The sequence below is a fragment of the Chiloscyllium plagiosum genome, unplaced genomic scaffold (genome assembly GCF_037043375.1).
Source record: "Chiloscyllium plagiosum isolate Xiang-an unplaced genomic scaffold, Cpla_swu_hap1 HiC_scaffold_43, whole genome shotgun sequence".
NCBI classification, from domain to species: domain Eukaryota; kingdom Metazoa; phylum Chordata; class Chondrichthyes; order Orectolobiformes; family Hemiscylliidae; genus Chiloscyllium; species Chiloscyllium plagiosum.
In genome coordinates, this window is record NW_028270181.1 from 17,600,111 (window position 1) to 17,627,896 (window position 27,786).

The following is a 27,786-nucleotide window of genomic DNA, read 5'->3' on the forward strand; positions in this document are numbered from 1 at the left end:
CGCCGTATCTGCTCCCAGGAGGACCAGTTCCACCACAGAACACACCAGATGGCCTCCTTCTTTCGAGATCGCAATTTTCCTTCTCACGTGGTTGAAGATGCCCTCCAGTGCATCTCATCCACATCCCGCACCTCCGCCCTCAGATCCCACCCCTCCAACCGTAACAAGGACTGAACCCCCCGGTCCTCACTTTCCACCCTACCAACCTCCGCATAAACCGCATCATCCGCCGACATTTCCACCACTTCCAAACAGACCCCACCACCAGAGATATACTTCCCTCTCCACCCCTTTCCGCTTTCTGCAAAGACCCTTCCCACCTTGACTACCTGGTCAGGTCCACACCCCCAACAAACAACCCTACCCTGCCACCACAGGAATTGCAAAACCTGCGCCCACACCTCCTCCCTCACCACCATCCAAGGCCCCAAAGGACCCTTCCACATCCATCAAAGTTTCACCTGCACATCCACCAATGTTATTTATTGTATCCGTTATTCCCGATGCGGTCTCCTTGACACTGGGAGCTCTTCAGGGAACATCTGTAAGATATCTGTCCATTTACTATTGGCTTTATCCTTCCATTCTTTGAGCCAAGTGGAAATCATTAATCACAATTTTTCTTTCAAAATAGATTTAGTGCTTGTTCACAAGAGGCCACATCCCAGGTTCCTAATTTCCTGACCTATGCAGAGGGTACAGAATGCTTGTTTCTCACACTGTTGCAAGCTGTTGACAATAGTGCATATAAGGGCAGGTGTCCCTGCATGTCCAATACCTGAATATCTTTCAACATCACCGCCCCCCCACCTCCCCCTCACTGTTTTGTGCTCTTTTTCCCCACGCACTTTTTACCCGCCGCTCGCTCTTGAATATTTTCTAACTTTCTTCCTATCTCAGTTTTTAGCTTTTTGTTTATTCTTTGCTTCTAAAAGAAGTGAGACATTCACATACCAGAACAATCAAAATTAGGGAGTTTAGCTCCATAAATCTTGCTGTGACAGCCACGAACAAAACTCTTTGTCTCTAAGTGTGAATCAAAATACCTCTTGGCCATTCTAATTGTTCCTAGGTTTTCATTCCCCCATTTTTCGAACTTTTGTGTGGCCGACGGTGATCTTTATTTTTAGGGGGCTGATGGCCTTTCACAACTTCAAATGTATCCAAATACTGGAGCTTGTAATTCGTATCCCAAGAGGGGTCGCCATGCCCACCCTCAATATTTGTCCTCTGGTAATCAATCTTTTCCAGTTTAAAGTTGCCTCCATAAGGCGAGTTGCTGTGGGGACCACTATATAAAGAATAACATAGCTACTATCACATGTCTCTTTCCACACAATATTGGCCAGTGACCCTGGCACAACCAGGGGGTCGGTCTTCAGTTGTCGTGGAAAAGCAACTTTTTAAAGAATATAAATGTTAAAACTTCAATTGTCTGAAACAATATCACAACCCACTCATTCCAGGTATCAATCTAGTGGACTTCCTTTGAAAGACCTTGCCCTTCTTTCTTAAAGGATAAGGCAGTCAGACTGCACACTGTATTCAATTTATATCACCAATGTTCTGTTTATCATTCTTACTTTCATGTTCAGAAATTGCTTTAAATATTTTTATTTCCATACCTACTTCACAGGAAAAACCTAAGTTGAGCATGGCTTGAAAGCTTTTTTTCTCCAAATTAAAATGAAGCCAGTTTCCCCCCCCCCCCTCTCCTCTCCTATGCTTCTTGGGTAGCAATTGGACTCATAAACCTCCATATGCTGTCCACCTCTGTTGGCAATTCTGTACTAAAAATGCCGTACGTTTGTGGGATGACTTTCTTGATCGCTGCTGTTAAGGATTAATTATCATTTGAGCTTGCTTCCTCTCTCGAAATTGAAGAATTGTGTATAATCTGAATTAGCAATGTTAAACAAGTAGTTTCCTGGTATGCTTTGTAAATATCAATTTAACCTGTTCCTTTCCTCCGTTGCACTAACTCTCAGTTTAGGAAGCAGCCAGTGACAACTATGCTTTGAATTTTCCTTCTCAAGCAGCACCTATAATGTGAGGAAATCAAATTTTTGTCCCCAAGTGACTGAACGCTTGTTTTTAATCACTGCTTATGAAATTGTGCAAATCTTATCTGCTGTTTTATGGAATATATTTCTAAGTGGTTAGTAAGACACAGCTGTAATCTCTCATTTCTAATGTGTCGAGCCACAGTCACTCAATTTCGAACTATTCCAAACTGCAAGCTTTTGTATTCAGTAACTGCTTGAATTTCAGAATTATATTTGCTCAATTTAATGTTGATAATGCCAGGTGTTAATGTATCATATATTTCATAGGTTTGGTGGATGAAGCGATTGACACCAGGTCTCTTCTGGATGCCTCTGAGGAAGCTATCAAGAAAGACATAGACAAGTGCAAGGTAGCCATGGCTAACGTACAGCCCCAAATGCTGGTTGCTGGAGCAACAAGCATTGCCCGTCGTGCAAACCGAATTCTTTTGGTTGCTAAGAGAGAAGTCGAAAATTCAGAAGACCCAAAATTCCGTGAATCAGTGAAAGCAGCATCTGATGATCTCAGCAAGACTATCTCTCCTATGGTAATGGATGCTAAAGCTGTTGCTGGGAACATTTCAGATCCTGGTAAGATCCACTGAGGTTTTATTGCTAATTTTGTACTTCATTAGATTGTTCTATGTGTTTTGGATTTTTCTTGCTTTTACTTGTTGCAAAATAAACCGTTTACTCTGACTTTAAGGTGGATACTATTCACTCCAGGAACAGGACTTCAGAAACAATTGCAGTATATCAGTGGTCTTCAACTAAAGACCTGAAGTTGAGGTGCTTAACATAACATTTATTCAATCTCAGGTGCTGATCCCCTCGAGCTTCCATGTCATCAGCAATAACTTGACATGATTTTGTTGAGTTACTGTACCGTTTTAATCATAGTTGAACATTACATCGTCACTTAATTAAATTCTGTCCAGTTTCTAAAATTTAATTAATTAATATGTATGTCTGCATCAGTGCCTTTGCTTCCCACACTGATGTATTGCCAAACCTATCTTGTCTAGAGATAAAAGCATCTGCTTCTGAGTTCTATAAAAATGACTGAACAGAACAAAGGTATGATTTGTAAAAGTTGAAGTTAATTAATTTTGGTTTTAGTTGTAAAATCCTGAGGAAAGTTTTGTACATAAACAAAATTATTTGTTTTTCTCAATGGGGTATGCTTTTCTGAGTTTAGATAGTTTTAAAACCAGAAATTGCATTCGTTTAAAAGATCTTAATCAGTTTATTTTTGTTAATAATCTATGATTCTTACCCGTAGGTTTGCAGAAAAGTTTCTTGGATTCAGGATATCGAATTTTAGGTGCTGTAGCTAAAGTTAGAGAAGCCTTCCAACCTCAAGAACCAGAATTTCCTCCTCCTCCACCTGATCTTGATCAACTTCATGTAGGTCTACGTTTGATATTTACCGTTGCTGTAGATACTTGATCTTTTGATTTGCTTGATTAAATGTTGCTGCTGAAGGTTTACAAAGAAAGCCATGTCATCAGGATGTGAAACTGGGAAAATAACATCCAGAACATAAAGGCTTACTTATCAACAGGCTTCTTAAAATTAAAATGCTTGCGTAAGGACGACTGTATTGCTTTTTTTTGTGTCAGATAAATTGAGTTGTGTGTGAATTAACTTTTGTGGTTAACATATAGAAAAGATTTTGATTCAAAAACCTAATTCTATAATTTTATTTCACAAGTATAAATTTTACTTTTAGGAATTGATGTTAAATCTAAGATAAATTGAAACATCACTGAGAAAATGATAGGCAACTCTGAAGTAAGTGTACTTCAAATAGATCAGAGGCATTTACAGTTTCAAAGGGAATTTCTATATTTATTTTATCAAGTTTGAGTGAAAAGAGAAAGCTACGCAATGGATGACCTATCTGTTAGCCTCTGGTAGACAAAGGTGCTCTTTAGTTATTTCACCAAAAGGTTTTAGATTGTAGTTCCCAGATTGAAGAAACTGAAGGCACACTTGTGAATGAGGGCTTGGTAGTCCCCCAGAGACTGGAGAGATGGCTGTCACTTGACCCTGCCACCTGCCCACCCAAAGGTAAAAGTTACTCATTTGGATTCTGGAATTATAAGGGTTTTAGAGTTAATGACAATTAATTTATATTTCTGTATAGATCTTTTAAAGTATGCCACATTGTGATGGAGATGAGCTTAGAAATTTAGGGATATTCCTTTGTTTAATTCAGATGTTGTTCATCAAGCAAAATGTGGGTGGGAGCTTGTGCTCAGCTTGGAAACACAGCTCCTGGGAGAAAGGTTGAAAAATTTGCCTAACATAGACCTAGTTGAAGTAATCTAGATTAAAAATTTAGCGGAGAGAAAAACACAGAAGGACTGCCAGGAATTGTACCGGAATATGGCAGACTATGAGGAAGTGGGATCCTGATTTTTAAATAATTGCAAGTGAATACAGTGAAGATTAGATTACTTACAGTGTGGAAATGGGCCTTTCGGCCCAACAAGTCCACACTGACCCTCCGAAGGAGGGACCCACCCATACCCATTCCCCGACATTTACCCCTTCACCTAACACTACGGGCAATTTAGCATGGCCAATTCACCTAACCTGCACATTTTTGGACTGTGGGAGGAAACCGGAGCACCCGGAGGAAACCCATGCGGACACTGGGAGAATGTGTAAACTCCACACAGACAGTTGCCCAAGGTGGGAATTGAACCTGGGCCTCTGGTACTGTGAGGCAGCAGTGCTAATCGCTGTGCCACCGTGCCGCCCACTGAAGTCTGTAACAAATTTCTTGTAAAGAAAACAAATGTATAAAATTGGAATCACTCACTTAGTTGTCGTGGAAAAGCAACCTTTTAAAGAATATAAATATCAAAACTTCAATTGTCTGAAATGGGTCGCAGGCCACATTGGTGATTTGCTTACTATTTAAAGGCAATTAATGCATCAAACTAAATGGAATTAAACATCTTTTGTTTTTCAAAAGTCTATCTGTTTTGAACACAACATTTTATGAAATTTAACCTTTACTCCTGAGTCCTGCTGGATGACACTAATAAATATAGTGCTGGATGAATGTGAACTTTTGCACATTGATCCTTAATTAGGATCATTTTATTGAATCACCTGTTGTAAAGATAAAGGTGTCATACTTTTCTTTAATGACTTGGGTTGGCTTGAGAAACATTGCACTGAAGCTTGTGTTCAGTTTAGTTAATATCCTTAACTGTTTTCTAGTACTTCAATATATTGTGTCACTTTGTCCAAGTAAGAAAGAAATGAATGTAAACTTCAACTGAATTGTCAAATACCCTGAACATAGTAGGATAATTTTGCAAATTCTTCCTTGTACATTAAGTGAATGGTGAGGGAAAAGGAGAGACTGATGTATATTGTGAAATTCCTTGTACTAAGCTGATGTGCTTCCTTTCGAAGTAAATGTTCATCATTTAAGATGTATTGGCAGCATCTTACTGGGATAAAATGTGTTGGTTTGTTAAATGACGATTATTTAATGGAGTGTTGAGTTTTTCATTGTGTTGGAATAAAATGACTTCAGAATATAGCAATAAATATGCACAAATCTGATCAAATGAAAATATAAAGTAGGGACTGTTATGACTCACTGGTAGTGCGCTGTTTTTAATGGAGTTGTTATTCTATTTTTAAGGTACACATGGTACCCCAATTTATCTGATTTTCAGATGAAGGCTGATAACTAACTTTAATCAAGTTTCAATACCACCACAAGAATTACTGTTAAGTAATTCAGGCCTGTATAGTTTAAACCATTGATATAAAACGATAGCTAAAATGCTAATCCTCTTATAAAACCTCCTTACACACACACAGACAGAGAATGCAGGGAAAATAGATCGTTGGCAGAAGTAGAAAAAGACTGGAAACTCGGTTCCTAATTCCAATGTCTAGATGATCCTTCCACTGACTAGTGTTCAGGTTGTCTTTCTCTGAAAGCTTTCACTGGTTTGTAAGAAGTATCTAGTGTGAAGATATGTGTCTGAAAGAGATTTGTATGTCCTGTCTTTCTTGAACAGGGATGTTAATCTGGTGGCGAGGTGTTTGGTCCATGGAAAGCAGAGTAAATATCTTCGGGTTTTAAAAAATATTAGACAAAAGAAGCGTGAATGGGTCGAGTCAGGGTTGCACATGGTTTTAGTTTTGGGTTAGAGTGATTGAAGTTGGGGTTTTGGTGTTGAAGCTGCGAGATAAGCTTTTACTGCAGCAGAGGAGCTCTGAGTTCTCCTTCTGCTAGTTTGATTGTTTTTTCTTTTGGATGAACTGGAAGAGATTGCATTAAGTGAGGGAAATCTTTTGAACTTTGCCAAGGATGTTTTTATGGGATGCTGCTCTATTAGTACAGTTGATGAGCAGTAGTTAAATAATAATATATTATTTGTTCAGCATGTTTGAAATAATTTAAGATAGGTCAATTCTTTTTGTTTGTATTTTAACTGTGGTATAAGAATAAAGGGAGTTTTGCTTAAAGCCTAGTTTGACCAATCATATCACAAAGAATACAGCACCTAACACTTGAATCCAAATAAGATAAAAGTTAGGGTCTAAGCTATCTCCTTGATGTGTTTTGAGGAAGTTTGTTCTGGCCATAACAAGAGTGATTTGATTCGACTGGAAACCATCTCTGATTTATTAATTCAATCGTCACAGCTCACAGAAATCCTGCAGGAAGGTTAACTGTTTTCCTTCAACTTTGAACTGAGGTTTTTTTAAACTATAGAGCACATAGCTTGTGCTGGAGACAACAACAGATACTTTTTCTCTGTGGGTCTCTGTATCTCTGTTTTTGTAACTTTTGTTTCTAGTCCAACCTATGCAGTTAGTTTAGAAGCAATCTCGGCTCCTGATCTTTATAGGAACCTATAGTTGCAAAAAGCAGAATTCTCAATCCGTATTAATTTCCTTGCTGTGAAGTATGCAGCCTTGCAAATCTCTGTCCTTTGTCCTTGTATTTTACAGTCTTTGAAGACACAAAATAAATAGACATGGTTCTTACAGGACAAATTGTGAAATTTCAGCACGAGATGTCTAATTATCTTGTACATTTCTAGCATATCACTTTCATTGAATTGTACATAATTGAAGAGTAGAAGCAGTGTACTAAATGTTTCTTTCTGGAAAGCTTTCATATATGATGACTTCATTACTTTGTTTACAGTTGAATGATGAACCTGCTCCTCCCAAACCACCACTTCCTGAGGGTCAAGTTCCTCCACCAAGACCACCTCCCCCTGAGGAAAAAGATGAAGAATTCCCTGAAATGAAAGCTGGAGAAGTAGTCAATCAGCCTATGATGGAGTCTGCTAGGCAGTTGCACGATGAAGCCAGAAAGTGGTCTAGCAAGGTAAAGGTTGACTGGCATAAGGATGTCCAAGGGATAATCAAAGCCTGTTTAATGTTTTAAGAGTTCAAATATTCATATTTATTACTTGTTTATATTTTGTAATTCTCATTTGCAATTGCTAGCTGTTTGAAATTGAAGTCACTGCAATTTGCAAAAAGTGTTCCCTTCTTTCTTTCTTGATCAAAAATGCATGACTAATTTATAATTCTCCTGGAATGATGGATATAATATCGTCAGAATCTTATTCAAACAAAGCTGCTTTGTAACTTGTGAAAAATTTGACAGGTCATGGTTTGCCATTTATAGAAAATGTCAAAAACATGATTGAACACTGAAATTACAGCTCTCAATTCAGACTTTGAACAATAGTATGAACACATTAATTAAAAGTTGGGAGATGTAATTTCTCAGTCATGATTGTTGGGCCACATGGCGTCTTTCCATACTGTAGGATTCTGATTCTGTGATCTTTCTCTGAGTGAAAACAACAGTCTCCTTTGAAGATTATGAAACAAATTTTGAGTGATCCATTAAGACAATGCGTGATCTCAGCAAGGCTAAAGTATACATCCATGTTTCCTGTGATCTCAAAACTGTAGTTATTTGGGATACTTTTTTTTTAACTTAGTGAGGCCATGACATTAAAGAGGAAAGCAACTTGTTTGGCTCATCTTGCTTGAATTGTTCACCTCGGAAACTAGAACGACACAGCTGATTATCAAGTAGAAATGCAATGATAAGCCAAGAAAAGTCTTTTGGTAGTATTTAGCAGCAGTCAATTGGTGGGAAAACTAAATGGCAAATTATATTTTCAAATATCTTGATTAACTTAATGATATAATTGGCTTGAGCTTATTTTCAGAGTCTTTTAGGGCATTTATTTGGAGAGATGATGCAATAGTTGTCTGATCTCTAAAATAAGGCCATGGACCACAAAATAGCACTTAACTAAACAAATCACTTGTTAATTCTTTCTGCGGCCCACCAATATGAACACTTTTTTTTCCATTTGAAAATATTTCAGTCACTTTCTGAGTTTGAGGGTGGGCATCTGTGGACATTGGTGTCATTTGGCAATCACCCAATTATAATATTTCCATACACTGCCAACATGTTGGGTTGGAACCTGGATGAACATATGAATTTCACTTCTTTCCGACCTTCAAAGGAATATTCTGCAGTTGTATTGAACCATATAATAGCTGTTGACAGTTGTGCTTCTCCAGTTCCATCATATAGATCAGCATAACACCATCCATACAGGAATTTTCCCAACTGGATCCAACCAGCTGCAACTTGATAATCTAGTTGTAGTAACACCTTAATTTCTTGAGTGCTTCTGCTCACTGGTTATAAATGGCTTTTAGGATATTGTTCTTTAATTATAGTTAGAGTTTTTCACTGGAGTTGTAATGAGATATAATGTCTGACACTTTCTATAGTTGTTTGAAAAACAATTTAAGCTTTTGATAGTAAAGAAATATTTACCACATGTCCCTGTTTCTCTTGTGAAGCTTTATTTTTTCAAACGAACATGGAAATTGAAGCTTCTCTATATTCTTCATAGCTATCCACAAAGTTGAATTCTGTTTTATAGTAGAATTTATTTTTCCTGCAAGGTTTTGACTTGGGTATTCACATTTTTGTCATGAAAAACTGAGATGCTTGTGTCAGTATCAGTTGAAGGCTCATCTGCATGGCATTTATGCTATTCTTAAATGTTAACGAATTCATTTTGCATATAGTTGTCTCTTTGTTCAGTAAAATACATGTTGAATTGTGGGTATTATTTCCATATGTACAGCAGAGTTCAGTTGACAAGAACTGTACCATATTGATTATTGTAAGTTCTTGTAAATGCTTCCTTTCTAAGACCCAAGATAAATTACTGAATGAAATGTAATTATAGAAACTGTGTCACAGAAAATGTTGACCATTCTATATCTCCTAGTGGAAGTTTCTGTCTCCTTCCTGTTATCCTCGTGTCCTTTTATTTATCTATCTTGTCAAATGTTTTCCCAGTTTTCATCATTGTTCATCTTGAGTTTAGTAATATATTCATTGTGTTTTTACATGGTAGCTATGGCTCAGTGGTTGCATTTGTAAATTAGTAAAACGAGTTCAAATTCCACTCAAAAGATAAAAGGACAGACTCGGGAAGGACAAACCATTCTAGTAATGACAGATTGCAGCACTGTGGAAAATGCTGTCATTCAAATGTAAAATACCTAATAAGTTAATCAAAGAATTGAGAGTCATCTCCTGATCGAACATTAATCCATCAAGCACCATCACTAGAAAATGGATTATATGTTATGTACTTTGTTCCTTCATGTGGAGTCATACTGTATACATTTGCAGCCATGTGTTCTTATCAGATAATCAGAAATGTCAAATTTTTCCAGAAATAGTTGGAAATTGAGGTTACGATAGATAACATACTCGAGCAATCCACATCTTTCCTTCGTGTAACCTGAAGTGATGGCATTTCCAAAAGTAGAATAATTAATGAACCTTCAGAAAATGCTACTTCAGTCGAGATTATGAAATGCTTTAATTTGGCAAATTGTGCAGGAACAGACAAGGTCCAGACATCTCACCTAATGTAATTTTGAGTATTGGACGTTGTCCAGCCCGATCGTGTGAGTAGGTGACTAGTTTTTAACAATGCAAGAAAAACTAATTTGTCCAATGGAAGCATTCTTCATAAGTGATATGCCTTTTGTGTCTACCTGCTACTTAATGTTACTCTCTACTAAATCCTTGGGAGGGAGGAAAGGGTTTTGTCAGAAAAGATTTAGTTTTTTGAATTGAGAAGGTATCTTTTATAATGTGGGAGTAGATTGGGTGGGTAATGACAGATTAATGTCATAAATAACTAAAATTTCTGATGATCTGAAGTGTGTGGCATGCATGTGTGGCATCCCTGAAAATTATAATATTTCTCTTCTTTTCTAACTGATCTTTGAATGAAAGGAGCCTTTTTTCAAAGAGTGAATATTACCCTGCCAGGTAGGTTATCTTTCAGTTTCTGTCATTTTGCTCGGAGTAGATGGGATGGGGAAAGATTTTGTGCACAATCCTTTCCAGCCAAAAAAGTTCCAATGTTGAGATGTAGTTAATGTAATGAACTGCAGGGTGCCAATATTGAACCAGAAGTTGAGTCCATGAACTTCAGGGTAGGAGTTTAAATGTTAAAATAATTTATGAAAATCACAATTGCACTCCAAGATCGAATATAAATAACTTTTAACAAAACTAACATTGATAATTCCTAAAATATAAGAATTATTTATACAGAGATAGACAATACTTGCATTCAAATAGCACTTGGCGTTACTAACACCAAATGGACTGTGGCAGTTTGAGAAAGTGGCTCATTTTACTAGCTTCTCAAGGGCAGTTGGGAATAGGCAATAAATACTGGCCCAGTCAACAAAACTTTCATGAATGAATAAGAAAAAGAAATTGACAAATTTTAATTACCAGATAGCTCATTTATACATTTAAAATAGAGGTGAACAGTCGAATAGCTGAAAGATATGCTATCTTCCTATGGATACATAATTCATACTCCAAAACAAATATAAAATTTAATTAGGGGTTATTAAAATTGGCAGGTGCTTAACTTTGAAGCACTTGGATGAGCCTAAGTTCTAATTTGATGTAGTATTAAACTTTTCTTTAGATGTCTGAAAATGTTTTCATCAGACCTTTCCAATCATCGTCCTACACCAATCCTCTTTCCTTGCGCAATTCAAAAGTGTCCTAGAGTTGAGCAACTGTTTGATATGCCTTAGGCCTTGCGAGATGGACAACAATCTGAAACGATTTCTTATAAGGAGAATGGAGAACAAACAACTCATAATATGACGTGAATGCCAAGGGCTTTAGTGGCACGGTGGTAGTGTTCATACCTTTGGACCAAGAGGCCAGTGTTCAAATCCTGTTTGCACCTGAGGTGTAGAATAATTCTGAAAATTAGAAAATATCAGTGGAGTGACCAGGAAGGTTGACGATGGCAGGACAGTAGATGTAGTCTTAATGGATTTCAGTAAGGCCATTGATAAGATTCCACATGGTTGGCTACTCTGGAAGGTTAGATTGTGTAGAAATCAGGGTGAGCTGGCAAATTGGATACAAAATTATCTTGATGGTAGGAAGCAGCAGGTAAGAATGGAAGGATGCTTGTTGGATTGGAGGTCTGTGATTAGTGAAATGCCTTGGGTCAGTGCTGTGAGCCCATTGCTGTTTCGTATCTGTATCATTGATTTGGATGAGAATGTTCAACGCATGTTAATCAAGTTTGCTGGTAGTGTTGTGCACAATGGGGAAGGTTATCAGAAATTGCAGCAGGACCTTGATCAGTGGGGAAATGGGCCGAGAAATGGCAAATGGAGTTTAATATAGATAAGTGAGAGTGTTGGCAAGATATGGGAATACTGTACCTTTTTAAGAAAGTTAAAAGCTAGCAGAACGACCTGACAGCACCAAGTGTTCTGAACCAGATACAATGTAACCTTTTTGGTCCAGCAGCTAGATTAGCTGGTTGCCTGGAGACAAAAACAAATTTGACTTGGGCCATTCAGTTTAAATTCTACCTTTTCTCAAAAAAAACAAACTCCAATCAAATTTGAATTTGGTGTAATGACAATATTAAAAGTCAATGATGCAATCTGACGCTTTGCGGGTAAAAGACTGAGAAAACTTGAACAGTTGAGTGAGAACTGCCAGAAGATCAACAGATGTAGGCTGCTAGTAAGAACTGCTGAGAGGTAACCTGTTGAGAGGAGTTGGCCCAGAAAAAAAAATCTACAGATAGTTACAAAGGGAATATTCGACAGCTGCCTGGTTTTGAAGTTTAAATTTTAGTAAATCTTAATCGGGGGTTTTATTGGACTAGTGTTGTAGAAGGGAAAGTAGAAGCAATGTTAGAAGGCAGTTTTGTAAATTGTTGTGAGTTAATTATTCTCTGTTAGACTTTTATGTAAAAAATTAAGTTGTTAATTTTTACTTTAAATAGTTCTTGGCCTCTTGAATTTTCACAGATTACCGCATGGGATAAATCTTTTGTGGTGCTGGTTTAAAATTAAGAGGGGGTTTACCCCATGTCATAACAGTGATGTCTTACATTTTGAAAAGTCAAGTCAAGGTAGGAGTTTCATGGTGAATGATAGGGCCTTAAGGAGTGCAGAGGAACAGCGGGATCATGTTCACAGGTCTCTGAAAGTAAAGTCGCAGGTGGCCAGGGCAATGAAGAAGGCTTTTGGCACACTGGACTTTATCAGTCAGGGTATTGAGTATCCAAGTTAGAAAGTTGTATTGCAGTTGTACAAGATGTTGGTGAGGCCGCACTTGGAGAATTGTGTTCAGTTTTGGTCACCTTGTTATAGGAAGGATGTTATTAAACTGGAGAGCGTGCAGAAGAAATCTCTAAGGATGTTGCCAGGACTCGATGGTCTGTGTTAAAGGGAGAGGTTGGACAAGCTCGGGCTTTTCTCTTGAGAGTACAGGACACTGAGCGGGGACCTTACAAAGGTGTATATGATTGAGATGCATGGATAGGGTGAATGCACTCTAGTTTTTTTTCTCAAGGTTGGGGAATAGAGGACGAGAGGGCATTGGTTTAATGTTAGAGGGGAAAGAACAAAAGGGAACCTGAGGGGCAACTTTTTCACAGAGAGTGGTACGTATATGGAATGAACTGTCAGTGGAAGTGGTTGAGGCCAGCGTATTAACAGCACTTAAAATGACATTTGGACAAATACATGAACAGGAAAAGTTTAGAAGGATATGGGCCAAGTGCAGGGAAATGGGGTTAGTGTGGACGGACATTTTAGTCAGCATGGACCAGTTTGGGCCAAAGGCTGTCTCTGCTGGAGTACTCTGACTCAATGAGTGGTGAATGCTTTGGCTGTTGACACCATTATTCAAATATGGGCATAAATCTGACTCAGTTAAATAATCAGTGAGGGATAAATTTAGATGATCCCGACAATGTTAGTAGTGCTAAGCTTTGAATGTGCGGATATTGGCTCTTCTTTCCAGATTTAAGGTTGATCTTCTGGCAACTTGTCGCAAATGTGAGTTTTCTCATGAACTGTAAAAACTTTATCTACTTCTGTTGTTGAAGGGCTTACAAATGGCAATTTCCATTGTGCCAATACACTACCGTAGTACTTTTGTTTGTCCAAGTCAATTACTCGCCTATTTATTCCTACCTGCTTGAAATATGTTGTCATGAGGTACTTAGGGGAAAAAAATGTTAGGTTTGCTATGAGGCTTCCTGTCCATCATGGAACTGAGTGTTTGGTTAGTGTAACCATAGCTGCCTATCCAACCTGCAATCACTTGTGAAATAAATTTGCAACAATTTCACATCTTTGCTTGGCCATCAGCTGAAATTGAAAGATTGACTGGAGATTAGTATTTGTTTGGCATGTTCATCTTTTCTGAACCATGGAAAGGAAATGTTTGAGCAATTCTTTCACTGCATTGAGCGAAATGATATGATACAACTTAGAGGTGCAACAATGACTTTTTTTTGTGCAAGTCTTTTTCTTCAAATCTAGCTTCAGTTGGCTTAAGAGAAATAATTGCAGTTTATTTAGATAAGAGCTGTTCTTGATCCCTCTTGTTCTTTTCCTGTGCCTGGTCATGTTTTCTGCACTTACACTTGAAAGATACAATTCAATTTTTGAATGTTCAGTATTCTTAAGTGAATAATTTTTAAAAATATCATTCTACTAAACTCTTTGGAGAACTATTATGAGAAAGAGACATCATTGTTTTAATCAGACTGCTCCTCTAGGTCCCAAATATTAATGGGGGAATGGAGACGATGTATAGTGTGTTCGAAGGAGGCAATGAATCTGATGAACCCTGGATATAGAGTTTCTGTTAATTTTTTAAAAAAAAATCTTAGCCTGACCTAAATTTCTGGTCGAAAGGTGGAAATAATTAGTTGTAGTATTAGGGTACATCTCGGAATTTGGTAATGAAATTGGGAGGGTTCATCCTGGCAATTCTCAGAACCTCAGAGTGTGACACTGATGTGCTGAGGGGAGGCAGAAGGGAAGGTTGACTAATGAAAGTTAGGTTAGTCTGAAGACATTGTGAAACTTTCTGGCCCATAGGGATTCCACAGCCACTGTTAATATGCATTGAAGTTGGGAATCCTGGCACTTTGGTCAACAGGGCATGGCTTCTATTTTGTTAGGCTCCCACCTGTTTTTGTGAAAGCCTTGTTGGTGGGGTGATATAGGTTCATTGAAAGTTAAGAGTATGAGATTGGGGTCAGATTGTTTGGTCCTGATATTTTAAACACTTGCCCCTTCGTGTTACTTAGTGTTAGGAGCAGAATTTGTTGTTTGAGAGGCCAAGATGTCAAACTTAAACCCTGTTTAGCAAGCTTTCTGTTTCTCACTGTTGAATTATATTGAATCCAAAGTTGCTTTTCACCAGTCCATGACAACTTTTTACCCTTGTCTTGATTCTTAAATTCATTTCAGCTTAATGAAAATTTTACTCTCCTTTGTTATGTATTTCTTTCTTGGTGATTTGGCAATTCCTGCTCTACCCAACCTGTGTCTCTTTGCTCCCTTTTTCTCTTAAGCATGCAGCTTATGATCATTTCTTGCTTAACACTCTCTTCATTATCCAAGTATTCTTTTAGGAACAAAATTAATTGCCGGAACACACGTTTGCATTCATGTATATTTTATGCATGATACCATTGATTCTGCTTCAGATCCTGGAGTAATTTTTTTTGTCTTGATCCTGCTGTTTAATTGTGTAAAATGTCAAAAGCTGAGCTAGGGCATGTGCAAAGATATTCCTTTTTTTTATTCCTTTGGGAATAAAAAAAAGTCCTCCTCTTTCCTTTGCCTTTAGTTCGAATATTCTGCTTTGAATAGTTGGATCTAATTTAAGTCACAAGCTAAAAATGACCATCTCTTTTCCCTTCCTGATTTTCCTGGAGACATTTTGTTCTTTACTTCCCTACAGAACAAGAAGGTACCTAATTACTAAAACAACTCATTCATATTCTCTCTCTCTCCTTTTGTCTCTCTTACTAACTCTTTCACTGTCTTTCCATCCTCCCCTCTCTACTCGCTACCATTAAAGCCTGATGTGACTGATGAGGCAAGTGAAGCAATTGAGGCTGATGTAGATGTGTATGATGGTGATGATGATGATGATGATGATGATGACGATGATGTTGAGTTGACTCTTCCCTCTGATAATGAAGATGAGTACGAACCTGAGCTACTTTTAATGCCTCCAAATCAGCCAGTTAACCAGCCAATTCTGGCTGCGGCTCAATCTTTGCACCGAGAAGCAAGAAAATGGTCTAGTAAGGTACTCCTCAGTTTTTCCCACTGGCAGTTGGTTCGTGTGCATCCAGTCATTCAAAGTGTTGACCGACTTGCATTATTACAGATTCTGGTTGGGTTTTGTGAGCCTGCAGTAAAATGTTTGCCTGCATTCTTGAAGTACTGAGATTGGCTTCACAAGGTCCTCATCAACGTCAGCAGTCAATTATGAGTTGACTTTGATGTAGTTGGAGGCATTTGCAGTCTTACAAACTGAGTGTAGCCAGAATTGTGATTGTGGATGTTGACCATTGCATAATCTCCATCACCTGTGAAGCCAGAGATGACCGTTTCTGAATGACTTCCAGATTGTAAATATATTTTCATTGATACTTTGTCTGTGCTGTTCTCTCCTAAGAGCTATTACTAAGATAGATACATACATAAAAAGGCAGTATTGTTAAAGGAAGACTGTCTGTGGAAAGTAATACTTTTTTTTTGGTAATAGCTTCGGCTATATTTTCCTTAGGTGAAAGATCTAGCACCATGTACATGGCCAAAAGAATCCTACTTATCTAGAAGTTCTTAACTTCAACTGTGCTTACATTATTAATGTTAAGGCTTTGACAGCGTAGAAATTTAATTATTTAGGCCTTCATCAAGTTCCATTTCATTCTAATAAGCTATTTGGCTTTTAAGCTGTTAAAATATTAAAATGTTTTCAAAAGAAATTTGTTTTCTACGTGGAGCAGACATGAAACTAAATTATGTTTTTATTGGACTTCACTGCAGTTGGATTATATGATAATTGAAATTCAATCATATTTGAGTCATGATGAATACTTATCTATGGCCCAGTAGTTGTCGTCTGGGTCAAAAACAACCAAGATTGGGAAGAATTATAAAAGGGAGTTTAATCCTGCTTTACCATCAAAATCAACTCAATGGGGTAATTGCACTCTTATTCCGTCACATAATGGTCAAATGACAGTGAGGTAACTCGCACTGTGTCAGATGCAACAACATTTGGAATACCAGCACAGATTGTCTAAAATATAATGTTAAAATTCTGAAATAAGTGATAGTTTCTAGCATGGGGGATTTCACTAGTGATACTTATAGATGCAAGACGTTGTGCTTTCATTTTGATTGCTTTCCTAATAATTTGCCTTACCGAAATGTTGGAGAACAACAATGTGCTTCAGAGGGATGTTTGATTTCTATACTTGAGCATCACTCCGAAACTCGAGAAAGGAAAGGTCTCAGAATCCTTCTGTTGTGACTAGAGAGATTCTGCATTGTCCAGAGAAATTCAGTCTCCCTGTGGAAATCCCCTTTTATTGCCCAGCTGAGAGAAAAACATTATAAAGAATTTGTGAAGTTTTCACCTCGAGGATGGTTCGATCTACTGTGTCCACATGTAAAGTTCTAATCCCCTCCCAGATCATTGGTTGTTTGACAGTTATGGAACAGAATGGCCGAAATGTCCTGGCCCTCTGTAGGGCTTCCTGGTTTTGTCATAGTTTTGCCATCTTCCAGGGTATTATCATGTATAGCTATAAAATAGTTAAAATGTTTTTTAAAAAAATTCATTGAACAATAATTCTTCTGTATTTGGGAATTTTGAACATGGAGCTTTAAAACTCATGTAATTTGAGTCTTAAATTTAAATAAATGCAGCTTGGGATGTGCTGCATTATCGTGCTAGATGAATGCAAGTGGATGATTTAAATTTAGTTACACAACTCAAAGGATAATACAATATAAACATGAATCTTCAACTGTGCAGAACTATATAATCTAAAAGTTTGATCTTTTAAAAATATCTAATAACAGACATTCTTCCTTTTGTAGATTGCAGCTTTACTAACAAGAAAATTGTTGGTGCTATGGACTGAAGGTTTTTTTTATCTAATGTGAATTAATGACATTTGCATGATTGTGTTAGTGTTAAAAGCTTTAGATCAACTTACATTGCTACAATAGCATAATTAATTCATCTCTCATTTAATTTAACTATTGTAGTTCTTGAGTATGTGCAATAAAATGCTTGATCTTATTTTCAACTAATTGCTTACTTGAAAACATTTTGCTTAAAAATGTGTTGTTAAACGGTGTCAAAACGCTTTTTAAAGATTTGAATAACTTCTGACTTTGCTAACAGGTTGCTGACCTGTTGTAAAATTCACATTAATGAATTTGAGTTCAAGGATTTGGACTTTTTCTTTGAAGTCAAAGCTGATTATTATAACTCAATGATCAAAATTTCTAAAATAGCATTGCAGTGGAATTGGCACTCTAATCATTAAATGTCAAAATATTTCCCTAAGTGGAAGAGTATTGAGCCTCAGTTTATTTTTCGTGACTCTGTATGTTGCTATGTCTTAAGGAGCATGTGAACTTTAGTTTTCCAACTTTGATACCAGAGTTTACATATACTATTTTTTTTACAAAATGCCTTAGATGTCACAATGCTGCCTTTGACAATACTGCTTTTCATTTTGTGATTCATTTTGTTTCCTGAGAAGATGATTTAACTAGGATACTCTCCAAAATTATTTTATAGTCACTATTTCTGAAACATTGAACAGATAAATATTGCTTGTCAATGCAATGCCTATTCAGTATGGTCAATGATCATCAGTGAAGAAACTTTTTTGTAAAACTTAAGATAGTCAAGTAGCCAGTTAGGATCCTTTTCTTAAAGCAGACAGTAGTTTGGATAGGGTATGTTTTACTGAAATACCTAGATTTAAAAAGCAGGTGTAGAAATATTTTAACAGAAATGGATTTGGGCTTTGAAGGAAGCTTGAGGAAATATGAATAAGTAGGAAGTTTATTTTTGACTGCCAGCACATGAAACTCCTCTAACATTTGGAGATATAATAATTTCTGGTGACATTACATAAAGGGCCAAATCTGGTGATCACTTGATTATAAGTCATTCAGGAAATGTTAGACAGATTAAATGTTAGGTGACTACGTAAGTGGTTCCAACCCCCACCCTTTCTCTTCTCCCTGCCAATGTTCCTGCTCCCAACCACACTCATTGACTTGCTGTCCAACTAACTCACTCCCATCCATCCAACTCTTTCCTGACTCCCCACCCCATATACTGCCCAACCACCTATCAAGCTCTCAACCTCCTGACGCCTCACCCTGTCTGTCCTGTGACAATCTGACTACCTACTTCTGATTAAACTGGATCCCTGTCATTTGATTTTTTTAAGATGATCATTGTTTTCAAGTTGATTAATTATGACACTCTTTTTAAAAAATGATTTAGTTTGATTACATTGAGAAAATAGATGTTATTTTGTTGATTATGTTCTTAGCCTGAACTGTTGTGTTCTGAAAGTGTTCAATCCTTCCATAATATACATTCCAAGTTTCCCCAGTGAGTAGTTGAGTTGTACAAGACCACAAGGTTCCAGTTTTGATTTACTGCTGTGCTGATTTAAATGATGAGCTCTTGTAACAGTCAACTTTGTTAGGTATTTGTCTCTACACCTTAGATTAGAGAGGGGCAACAGTTAAGTGTCAAGCAACAAACCTGAAAATTCCTGAATTGGCATTACTGTGCAGCATGTCTGATTTTGGGCACAAAATAAATTGTATGGGAACATTCTTAGGTATTGATATGTTGAGCCAATACCTTAGGTAGTAGTGACATAACTACTATATCACCCTCTTCCCCCAATCTCTTAATGAGAGGCTTCATTCACATTTCAAAGTCCATACTGGGAGGAGAGGGGTTTGAGAGAAGAATCTTATCTGTATTCCATTCATGTTGCTTTTTTCCCCCTGGGCTAACAAAAGGACTGTTCAAGGCCATTAAGAAGGGAGAGGCTTTACTTCACAACCCCAAGCCTGTACATATGAGGGGAAAGATTGTATTAGTCCTGATGGACCCGAGATTCCAAGCCAAATGCTCCCATCAATCTGCACACATCAAACAGAGTCTGGAGGCTGTGATTTGAGAGCTCATGAGAAATGCAGATGACTAATGTTCATGCATGACATTGTTCTACATGGTGCACTGGCAATGTTTAGACATGCAGACTGGCTATTATGTAATTATCTTAGAATCTGGATAATTGAACTATCTGCATATAGAGTGGGAATCAAATCTGCAACTGTCCTGTCTTTAAGGCTCAACTGATCACTAGATTAAGTTGCAGAGCTCTTGGGCGTGTTCCACTTCTTTCTATGAAACTTCTTTATTAGTTTTAATTTTCTATTTGTTTAAAAGGCACCATTTGTTTCTCATCATACAGAACATACAATCAGACACACAACATGCTATTTTGAATCTGTTAAATTCTAGTGAAAAAGTGATAATCAATGATTTGATAGTAATGGATGTGACATGCCAAAATGATAGTAACATGATAGAACTGTATATTTAACTTGTTAGTGAGAAATGCAGGTTTGAAAGTCGAGTCTTATATTTATAAAGCATTGCCAAGTGAGAATTGGCTAGAATAGACTTGGAAAACATATTATCAGATAATATGGTAAATAATAAGGATAATGTGAGAGTCATATAAGACGATATAATGCAACAAAAATACATTCTATTTAAGAAAGAAAAAGCGTTTGAAAAGAATGAACCATCCATGGTTAGCCAAGGCAGTTAAGAATTGCATCAAATAAAAACAAAAGGTGTAAATTATTATTAAAATTTGTTGCAGACCATAATTTTGAGAAAATTTTAAAAGGAACTTAATTTTAAAAACACAATTAAATGGCAAGAAGTTAAAATGCAAAAGAGAACTAGAAGGCAGCGAGTACTTCTTGAAGTATTGAAATAAGCCCACATTAGGTATTTCCCAGTCCCCATTTCTAAATTAATAATTGGAAATTAGGAAGTCAAAGTTGGACGTGAAGTAAATGTTCAGTCTTCAGTGTAGAAAGCAAGAACAAAGTATCTCAATGGTATAAAATAACAGGGCAAAAGCAAGGGATGAGCTGAAAACATCATCATCACTATTTTTAAAAAACTTGGTAAACTAATGAGACGAAAGACCCACAACCAGTCTAATGGCCATATCCTATGGCCTTCAAAAAGATGGCTGCATAGCTCCTAGTAAATTGTAAGCTAACAAAATTTTCTAGATTCTGTAAATTTTCCAGCAGATTGGAAAACAATAAATCAGTTTGAGAAAGGAGAGGGTGACAGAAATCAGGAAATTTGAGGCTAGTTAGCCTAAACTCTGTTAATGGAAAAGTTCTGGAAAGCATTATCCAGGAGGTTGTAGCAGGATACTTTTTTAAAACTAAGGTATAATTAAGCAGAGTTGATATGGCTTTTTGAAAGGATAATTGTGTTTGACTTTTTTGAGTTCCTTGATTTAATGGGCTGGTGAATGAATGGGGACCAGTAATGTAGTGCACATGATTCCCAAAAGGTGTTCACTAAGATGTGAAGTGTAGGGTTACTGCACAAGGTGAGAGTTTGAGGGGTTGGGGGTGATATATTAGCACTGACAGAGGATTGGCTGGCTAATGGGAAACATTTCAGGCTCAATGGATCACTTTCAGTCAAGCTTCCCATTTAAGCCAGAGATTCAGAAACTTAATCTCCAAGTTTTTCTTCTTTGGAATTCTTTACTCTGAGAGGAATTGATGGTCAAGGCTGAATGAGGCACATTTTTGCTCTGCACAGGTGTCTTGGGTTTTGGAGACAGCAAAAAAAAAAGTGAGGTTGAGACCATGAGTTCATCAATCAGAATCTCATTGAATGGTGAAATAATCTTGAGAGGTTGAGTGGTCTACTCCCATTTCTTGGCATGGCTGCTGTAACATACCTCTGCAATTTTTGTAATATGTGAATTTTTGCAAGTTGAGATGCTATTGTGCTTCACAATTCTTGCACATTCAAATAAAGCTGGAAAGTGTTTTTGTTTGAAGCATTTTGAAACTAACACCAAATAACTATGTACTTGAAAATGCATGGTATCACCCATACCACTTTTGAATGTTTGAGTTGTAATAAGATTTTATTGGTTTTCCTGAGAACGTTGCCGGCAGTTTTGAAAACAGGGCTAAAACTAAGTTTAGACATCAAATATTGTCTATAATTTGATTAAAATGCATGACTTCCAAAAGAATATAAAATGTAGAATCCTGGAACAGCTGCAGTCTAAGTGATTAAACCTGTCATGTGATATGATCTGTATTGAATTGACTTAATTTTTTGAGGAAAAAAAAATACCAAAAGTGAATTTTTGTATCAAAAATATTTTTACCTTTTAATATGGATTCTTTCATCAGGGTAATGACATTATTGGTGCTGCGAAGAGGATGGCTTTGTTGATGGCAGAAATGTCACGACTGGTGCGTGGTGGTAGTGGAAACAAACGTGCCCTCATTCACTGTGCTAAAGACATAGCTAAGGCATCTGACGAAGTGACACGATTGGCAAAGGAAGTTGCTAAACAATGTACTGATAAGCGAATCAGGACTAACCTTCTTCAGGTATGAACTGAAGCACTCAGCAGAAGTTTTTGGATAATAATCGATCTGTCGGTAAGGTAGTGTCTAAATGAATTTACACACAATCATGCTTCATAATCCAAATAGGGAGAGTGACCATATCATGAGCATAAATTAAACCTTTGTCTGTTTAAAAAGAAAACAAATCTTACTAATTTTCTCTTGTGTAACCTAAGAATATGTAATAAATACAACCTTAATGTTGTCATCCACATCACAAGAGCAAACAGGAAAGCAACCTGAAAGCATTGAGTAACTGCCTATATTTTCTCTGCTGTTCATATGCTTGCTTTATTTTCTCAATCACAGGTGTGTGAACGCATCCCAACTATCAGTACGCAACTTAAAATTCTTTCTACTGTGAAAGCTACAATGTTGGGACGCACTAATATTAGTGAAGAGGAGTCTGAGCAGGTGAGGCAGTCATCAAATTTCAGAAACTATGGCTTTGTTCAAACCAACTTTGCCTGTTTATTTCAAGGCTATACATGGGAATGAGTTTTGCATTATATAGTTGTGGCTTTGAAACAAAGCACTTATTAATATTTGAGACTCCAACATCACCCATGATAATTCTTGTCAGATCTTTGCTACCTCGTTAAGTATGCACTCCCTGAATAAAACTGAGATACTGTAAGAGGGTAAAAAATATGTTGGAGCAGGGAGCAAATAGCTTGATCCAGCACAATCACTGTTTGTTAGCATGGAGAACACATTCTGCATTCCTCTGCTCAAATCATTACAGTCTACACCTTAAATCAAAACTTAGTGTGCTTTAATTGCTTTTTCCTCACTAAAAGTGCCTAATGTAGCTAATTCATTATGATCCACAAAGACAATTTCATTGGATTTGTGTTTTAAATGGTGTCTTATTATACCCAAGTAATTTAAGACTAACCATATTAAAGTTATATTTGATGAAAATGCTTAAAGATGAATGATTCGTTTTGCTGATTTTTGACTTTTAATGGCATTGAATAATATGAAGCTAATAGGTATTAAACCAATTGAGATAGATGTATCTATCTTAACAGCAAGCATATTTAAAATAGAATTTTGATTAGTTTGTAATTTTCTGAAGCTGTGAACTGTCAGTGTTGTGTTACACACATGCACGTTTATGACTATTCACTTTTTTTTTATCCTCAGGCTACGGAAATGTTGGTTCATAATGCTCAGAACCTGATGCAGTCTGTTAAGGAAACTGTACGAGAAGCAGAGGCAGCTTCCATTAAGATCAGAACAGATGCAGGATTCACCCTCCGTTGGGTTCGGAAAACTCCATGGTACCAATAAAACCGAAAGGATTTCCTTGTCTTTGCCATCTTGGTGCATTAAGGGAGAATTTCATATGAAAGAACAAATGTTCTTCATCCAATTGGAGTGTAAGAGGAATCAAAATGGCAATATATTTTAGTGTTAACAATTCTAATCTACAGTTTTCACTTGTAACAAAACCTCCTGAAAGTTAACAGTATATTCATTTAGTGTATGCAATATTAATTTGAATTATGCAATGATTAGCTGCATATTGAAACTTGCTCTATTTTCACTTGTTTTCCTGAAATCTCACAATAAGAACTGTGAGATTCCTATTCCTAATTTATCCCTGTTAAACAGAATCAATCATACATTTAATAGAACAGACACAGTGAAGCTCTTGCTTGTTCATGTCCTGCCATTTCCACATATACAGAACTGCTGTCCGTCAATAGACAAAATGTGTGGCTTTAACCTATAACCAGCTTAATATATACTAAAAGTTTTTTTTCTTCGAATGGGGTATGGCACATTTTGGGGAACCATATGTCTGGGAGCCATATGGCTGATATATCTTGACTCTGAAGCTCATCATTGTGTTCAGTACTGTTACACAGATACTTTGTGCTTGCTGTGGCCAAGCTGTGCTATGGCAGCGTACGTGCTTAGTTACTTATTAAGTTTGTTTATTTGCTGTTCTTTCGGTCCCTGATCATTAATTCAGTTTTAAGCCAAAGACACTCTGTTAAATGACTTGATGACTGGCATAGTTTGAGAGATGCACTACTAATCATGGAACATTGTCTATTAAGTCATATGCATTTGGCCTGATGGATATTGAATACAAGTAATTGAAAAGTGCACATATGAATATAAAATTGATTTGCTGAAATTCTAATGTAGTGCACAGTCTTTAAGCATGTTTTGAATACTTGTGAATGAAGTACTGAAGGGATTATTAGTTTTTACTAACTAAATCACATTGTTTAAAGTCTGGACCGAATCTAAAATGGTATGATGATTGACAGCTTAAAATTTGCTTTGTTAGTCAAATGATGAGGAAATGACTTTTTGTATTCTGTGATTTAATGAGGTGTCAATTGGATGCATAAGTGTTTAAAATGCTGTTTATGAACTACAAAAAGTCAACTTGGATTGGTTTGTTTCTGTGAAAATAAATGAATGCATGTTAATCATTGCCAGAGAAATTGGTTGTTCACAGTATTTTGAATACATTTAGCCTTTTTTGAAATATCAAACTATTTGCTCAAATTTCAGTGTGTGGGTACTTTTAATCTGAAATGTACACAATTGTTTCACAGTATGTTTAATTTTGCAGTTGTGCATAATTTCCATGGGGATCTGAAGGATCAGGTGTTTCCAAATGAACAGATTTGACTATGTTTTGTATATTGCCCTGAGGTGCTCATGTACAATTGTTCAAAATGTGTATTTTTTCCATAGGATAAGTATTATAATATTCAACTAGTTATAAACCTTCACAATATCTGTTCCCTGCATTTGTGATTTCAGTAATTGTTTTAAAAAAAACAGTATTTATTGAAATGTATTTTCCAAAATGTCCTATGCAGACTAGTTTTAAAAATGTTGCAAATCTAAGATTGAGTTGAAGAAATAGAAAACATGGAGGATAATTAAGCAATTATTTTGTGGCATTTGACTTGTTTTAAATAATATTATCTGCATTTTTATTAAAATTGGCAGTTACATCTATCATGAAAATTTCACGCTTATGCAAGTTGTGGCCTTAGTTCGCCAAACACATTTTTCAAAAAAAGGAAAATGGAAAATAAAAACAATGAAAAATGAAATTATGTCTACAATTCTTAAGGGACTGATGCTTTTTTATCTCTCCACAGGTGGCTTTGATAGGCATCATGAGTGTGATTAAATTATACTTTTATTACTTGTATGCTGAGAGTATTGGTGTACAAAATGCTGGTAATTATTTATTTATTTGGAAATGTTTGGAAACTTGCCAGAGTTAAGTTTGTTATTGATTAAATGCTCCTAACTTCAATACTTTGTTCATATGGAGCTTTTTAAAGTTATTTCTTTGAGGGAATTGTCCCACTGGCAAAGCTAGCATTTTTCTTCCTAATTTCCTTTTGAGAAAGTGGTGGTGAATTGCTGCTGTAGGCAGTTCAAATTGAAAAGTCAAAAGAAACCTTGGAACTATTGTTAGTCTTCAGCACTTCACACTTGGCAGCTGTGAAAATTAAGTGACTACATGCATATTATTCAAGTTTTTAAAAAAACGTATCATAAACTAGTAAACTTGATCTTTGATAAATCTTTTCTAGAGATAGCCTTAATACAAATAGAGAAACCATTACACTTCAGTACTGGTGCATATTGTAATGGCTGTTACTTAATTCAATTTTCATTTTCTTGTAAAAGACTACTTATTCTTCTTTGCAGAGTCACTCAAGTATTCAAAGCATTCTGTGATTTTAGCAATATTTTTGTGGATTAACTATTTTCCTATAAAGCCTTAAGTAAATGTCATAATGTGATTTTTATATCAGAAGCTGTGGATTTCCCATATTAGATCTAGTTTTAGATTTAGGAATATGTTCAGATAGCCATGTTCAGTTTTAAGTTAAAAATCACATGCCATGAGTAGTGCAACAGGCTTATTTGAAGCTGCACACATTTCTCGCCCCCACTCCTCCTTCAGGCAGCTTTGAGAGAGAGAGAATACATCGGATGCAGAATTTAAGTAAAAGATTTAAAGGATCATGCAACTCAGGGTTACTTCAATACATTTGCATATTGACCACACTACCATCTGATCCAGTCACATAAAGCTTGTGGATACGACCATTACATGTAGAGACACCACCCACCAATTGCACAACAGGTACTCGTGACTCAGCTAACATTGTGTTTCTCATACACTGCTGCAAGAATACCCCAAGGTGTAGTATGTTGGCAAAATCAAGATTCAACGACACAATGGACACTGCACAACAAGCACCTGACAGGAATGTTCCTTTCCAGTGGTGGAACACTTCTGTGGCCAAGGACATTCAGCTTTGGACCTACAGTTAAATGTCCTCCAACACAGACTTTGGGACATGTAACAATGCAGAGTTGCTGATTATGTAGTGTTCTCTGAACAAAATACATTCTGTAGACAGACAGTCAATGTGGCATTACATAAATCCCTACTTTGGCAACAAAACCAGTCTGAGATAGAAATAACTTTAAACTCACTGCCTCAAGATCAGGTGTGAGGCTGACTTGAAAGAAATTCTGGGATTTACATATTAATCAAATGAAACCTGCACCTCTCTTCTAACTGATTAAAGACTTAATAGCCATCAAGGGTTGTTCAATACAATTTGCTTAAGTTGTATGATCCTTTTGATCTTTTCCTTTATAAATTGTGTCCAATATATTCTGTCTCTCGAACTGCCTGAGGAAGTAAAAGGGCCTCAGAGCTTGTTTCAAATAAACCTGTTCGACTATAATCGTGCTTTGATTTTTGACTTTATCTACCCCAGTCTAACATGAGCACTTCTCCATGTTCAGTTTAGTGGAGGGCATTAAAATAGAGATCAAACTCTGAGATGCTCTAATGCATTTTAACCATATAAATCCTGTATCAAATAAAGCAACACAGGTGGACAAGTTTTCTTTGAAATGGTAACAACTTTAGTTTCCTGCTGGATTTAATATTTGTTAGCTACTAATTACTTGAAATGGAGAAAATTGTCACTGTAGTTTAAATGAAAAATTTGGTATTGTCTAACTCACTGTTTTTGTCTATTACTGAAATGAAACAACCACTTTGCTCCAACCTAATAAACCATACAATCAAATCTGGAATCCTATAGCCATCCTGTTTATGCCAGTGAAATGTATATGTAAAACCAGAATATTTAACTTTGTATTGTTATTATTCTGCACATTTGAGTATTGTTTTGAAGAATAAACAGTCCAGCCAAGTATGTTCATTAACTATAACTAGGATTGACTTTGAATTAAAATTTAGCAGCATTAAGTACCTGCAATTTTAAATAAAGTATTTTGTCACGGTTTGTCAAAATTGAATATCTTGAATTGTGACATGCATCCCACAGACATTAAAAGATGGTCATGATTTGCTGTACACCAATTGAATCTTGAAGGTAAAGCTGTACAAAACATCAAAATTCAGCTTTATTTTGTAGGCTAAAAGTTTAAATAAAATTCCTGTATGAACATGCACAATGATAAGTGCAAGTCAATTATCGTGTTAGATTGTGCTATCCTCTGGTGC

General features: G+C 36.5%; 1 protein-coding gene across 2 annotated transcripts in view; it reads left to right on the top strand.

Annotated features, from left to right (window-relative positions):
• LOC122541727 (vinculin) overlaps positions 1-27,565 on the top strand; it is a 120,556-nt gene extending 92,991 nt beyond the window's left edge. Inside the window, exons 16-22 of one of the 2 annotated variants that reach the window (XM_087982277.1) lie at positions 2,334-2,636; positions 3,328-3,452; positions 7,240-7,425; positions 15,553-15,786; positions 22,017-22,220; positions 22,548-22,652; positions 23,388-27,565. In XM_087982277.1, coding sequence (XP_087838403.1) covers positions 2,334-2,636; positions 3,328-3,452; positions 7,240-7,425; positions 15,553-15,786; positions 22,017-22,220; positions 22,548-22,652; positions 23,388-23,534 — 1,304 coding nt within the window. In that variant the 3' untranslated portion in view covers positions 23,535-27,565. The remainder of the gene's footprint in view (positions 1-2,333; positions 2,637-3,327; positions 3,453-7,239; positions 7,426-15,552; positions 15,787-22,016; positions 22,221-22,547; positions 22,653-23,387) is intronic. The other variant, XM_087982276.1, reaches the window with a different exon arrangement.
• Positions 27,566-27,786: the final 221 nt, after the last annotated feature.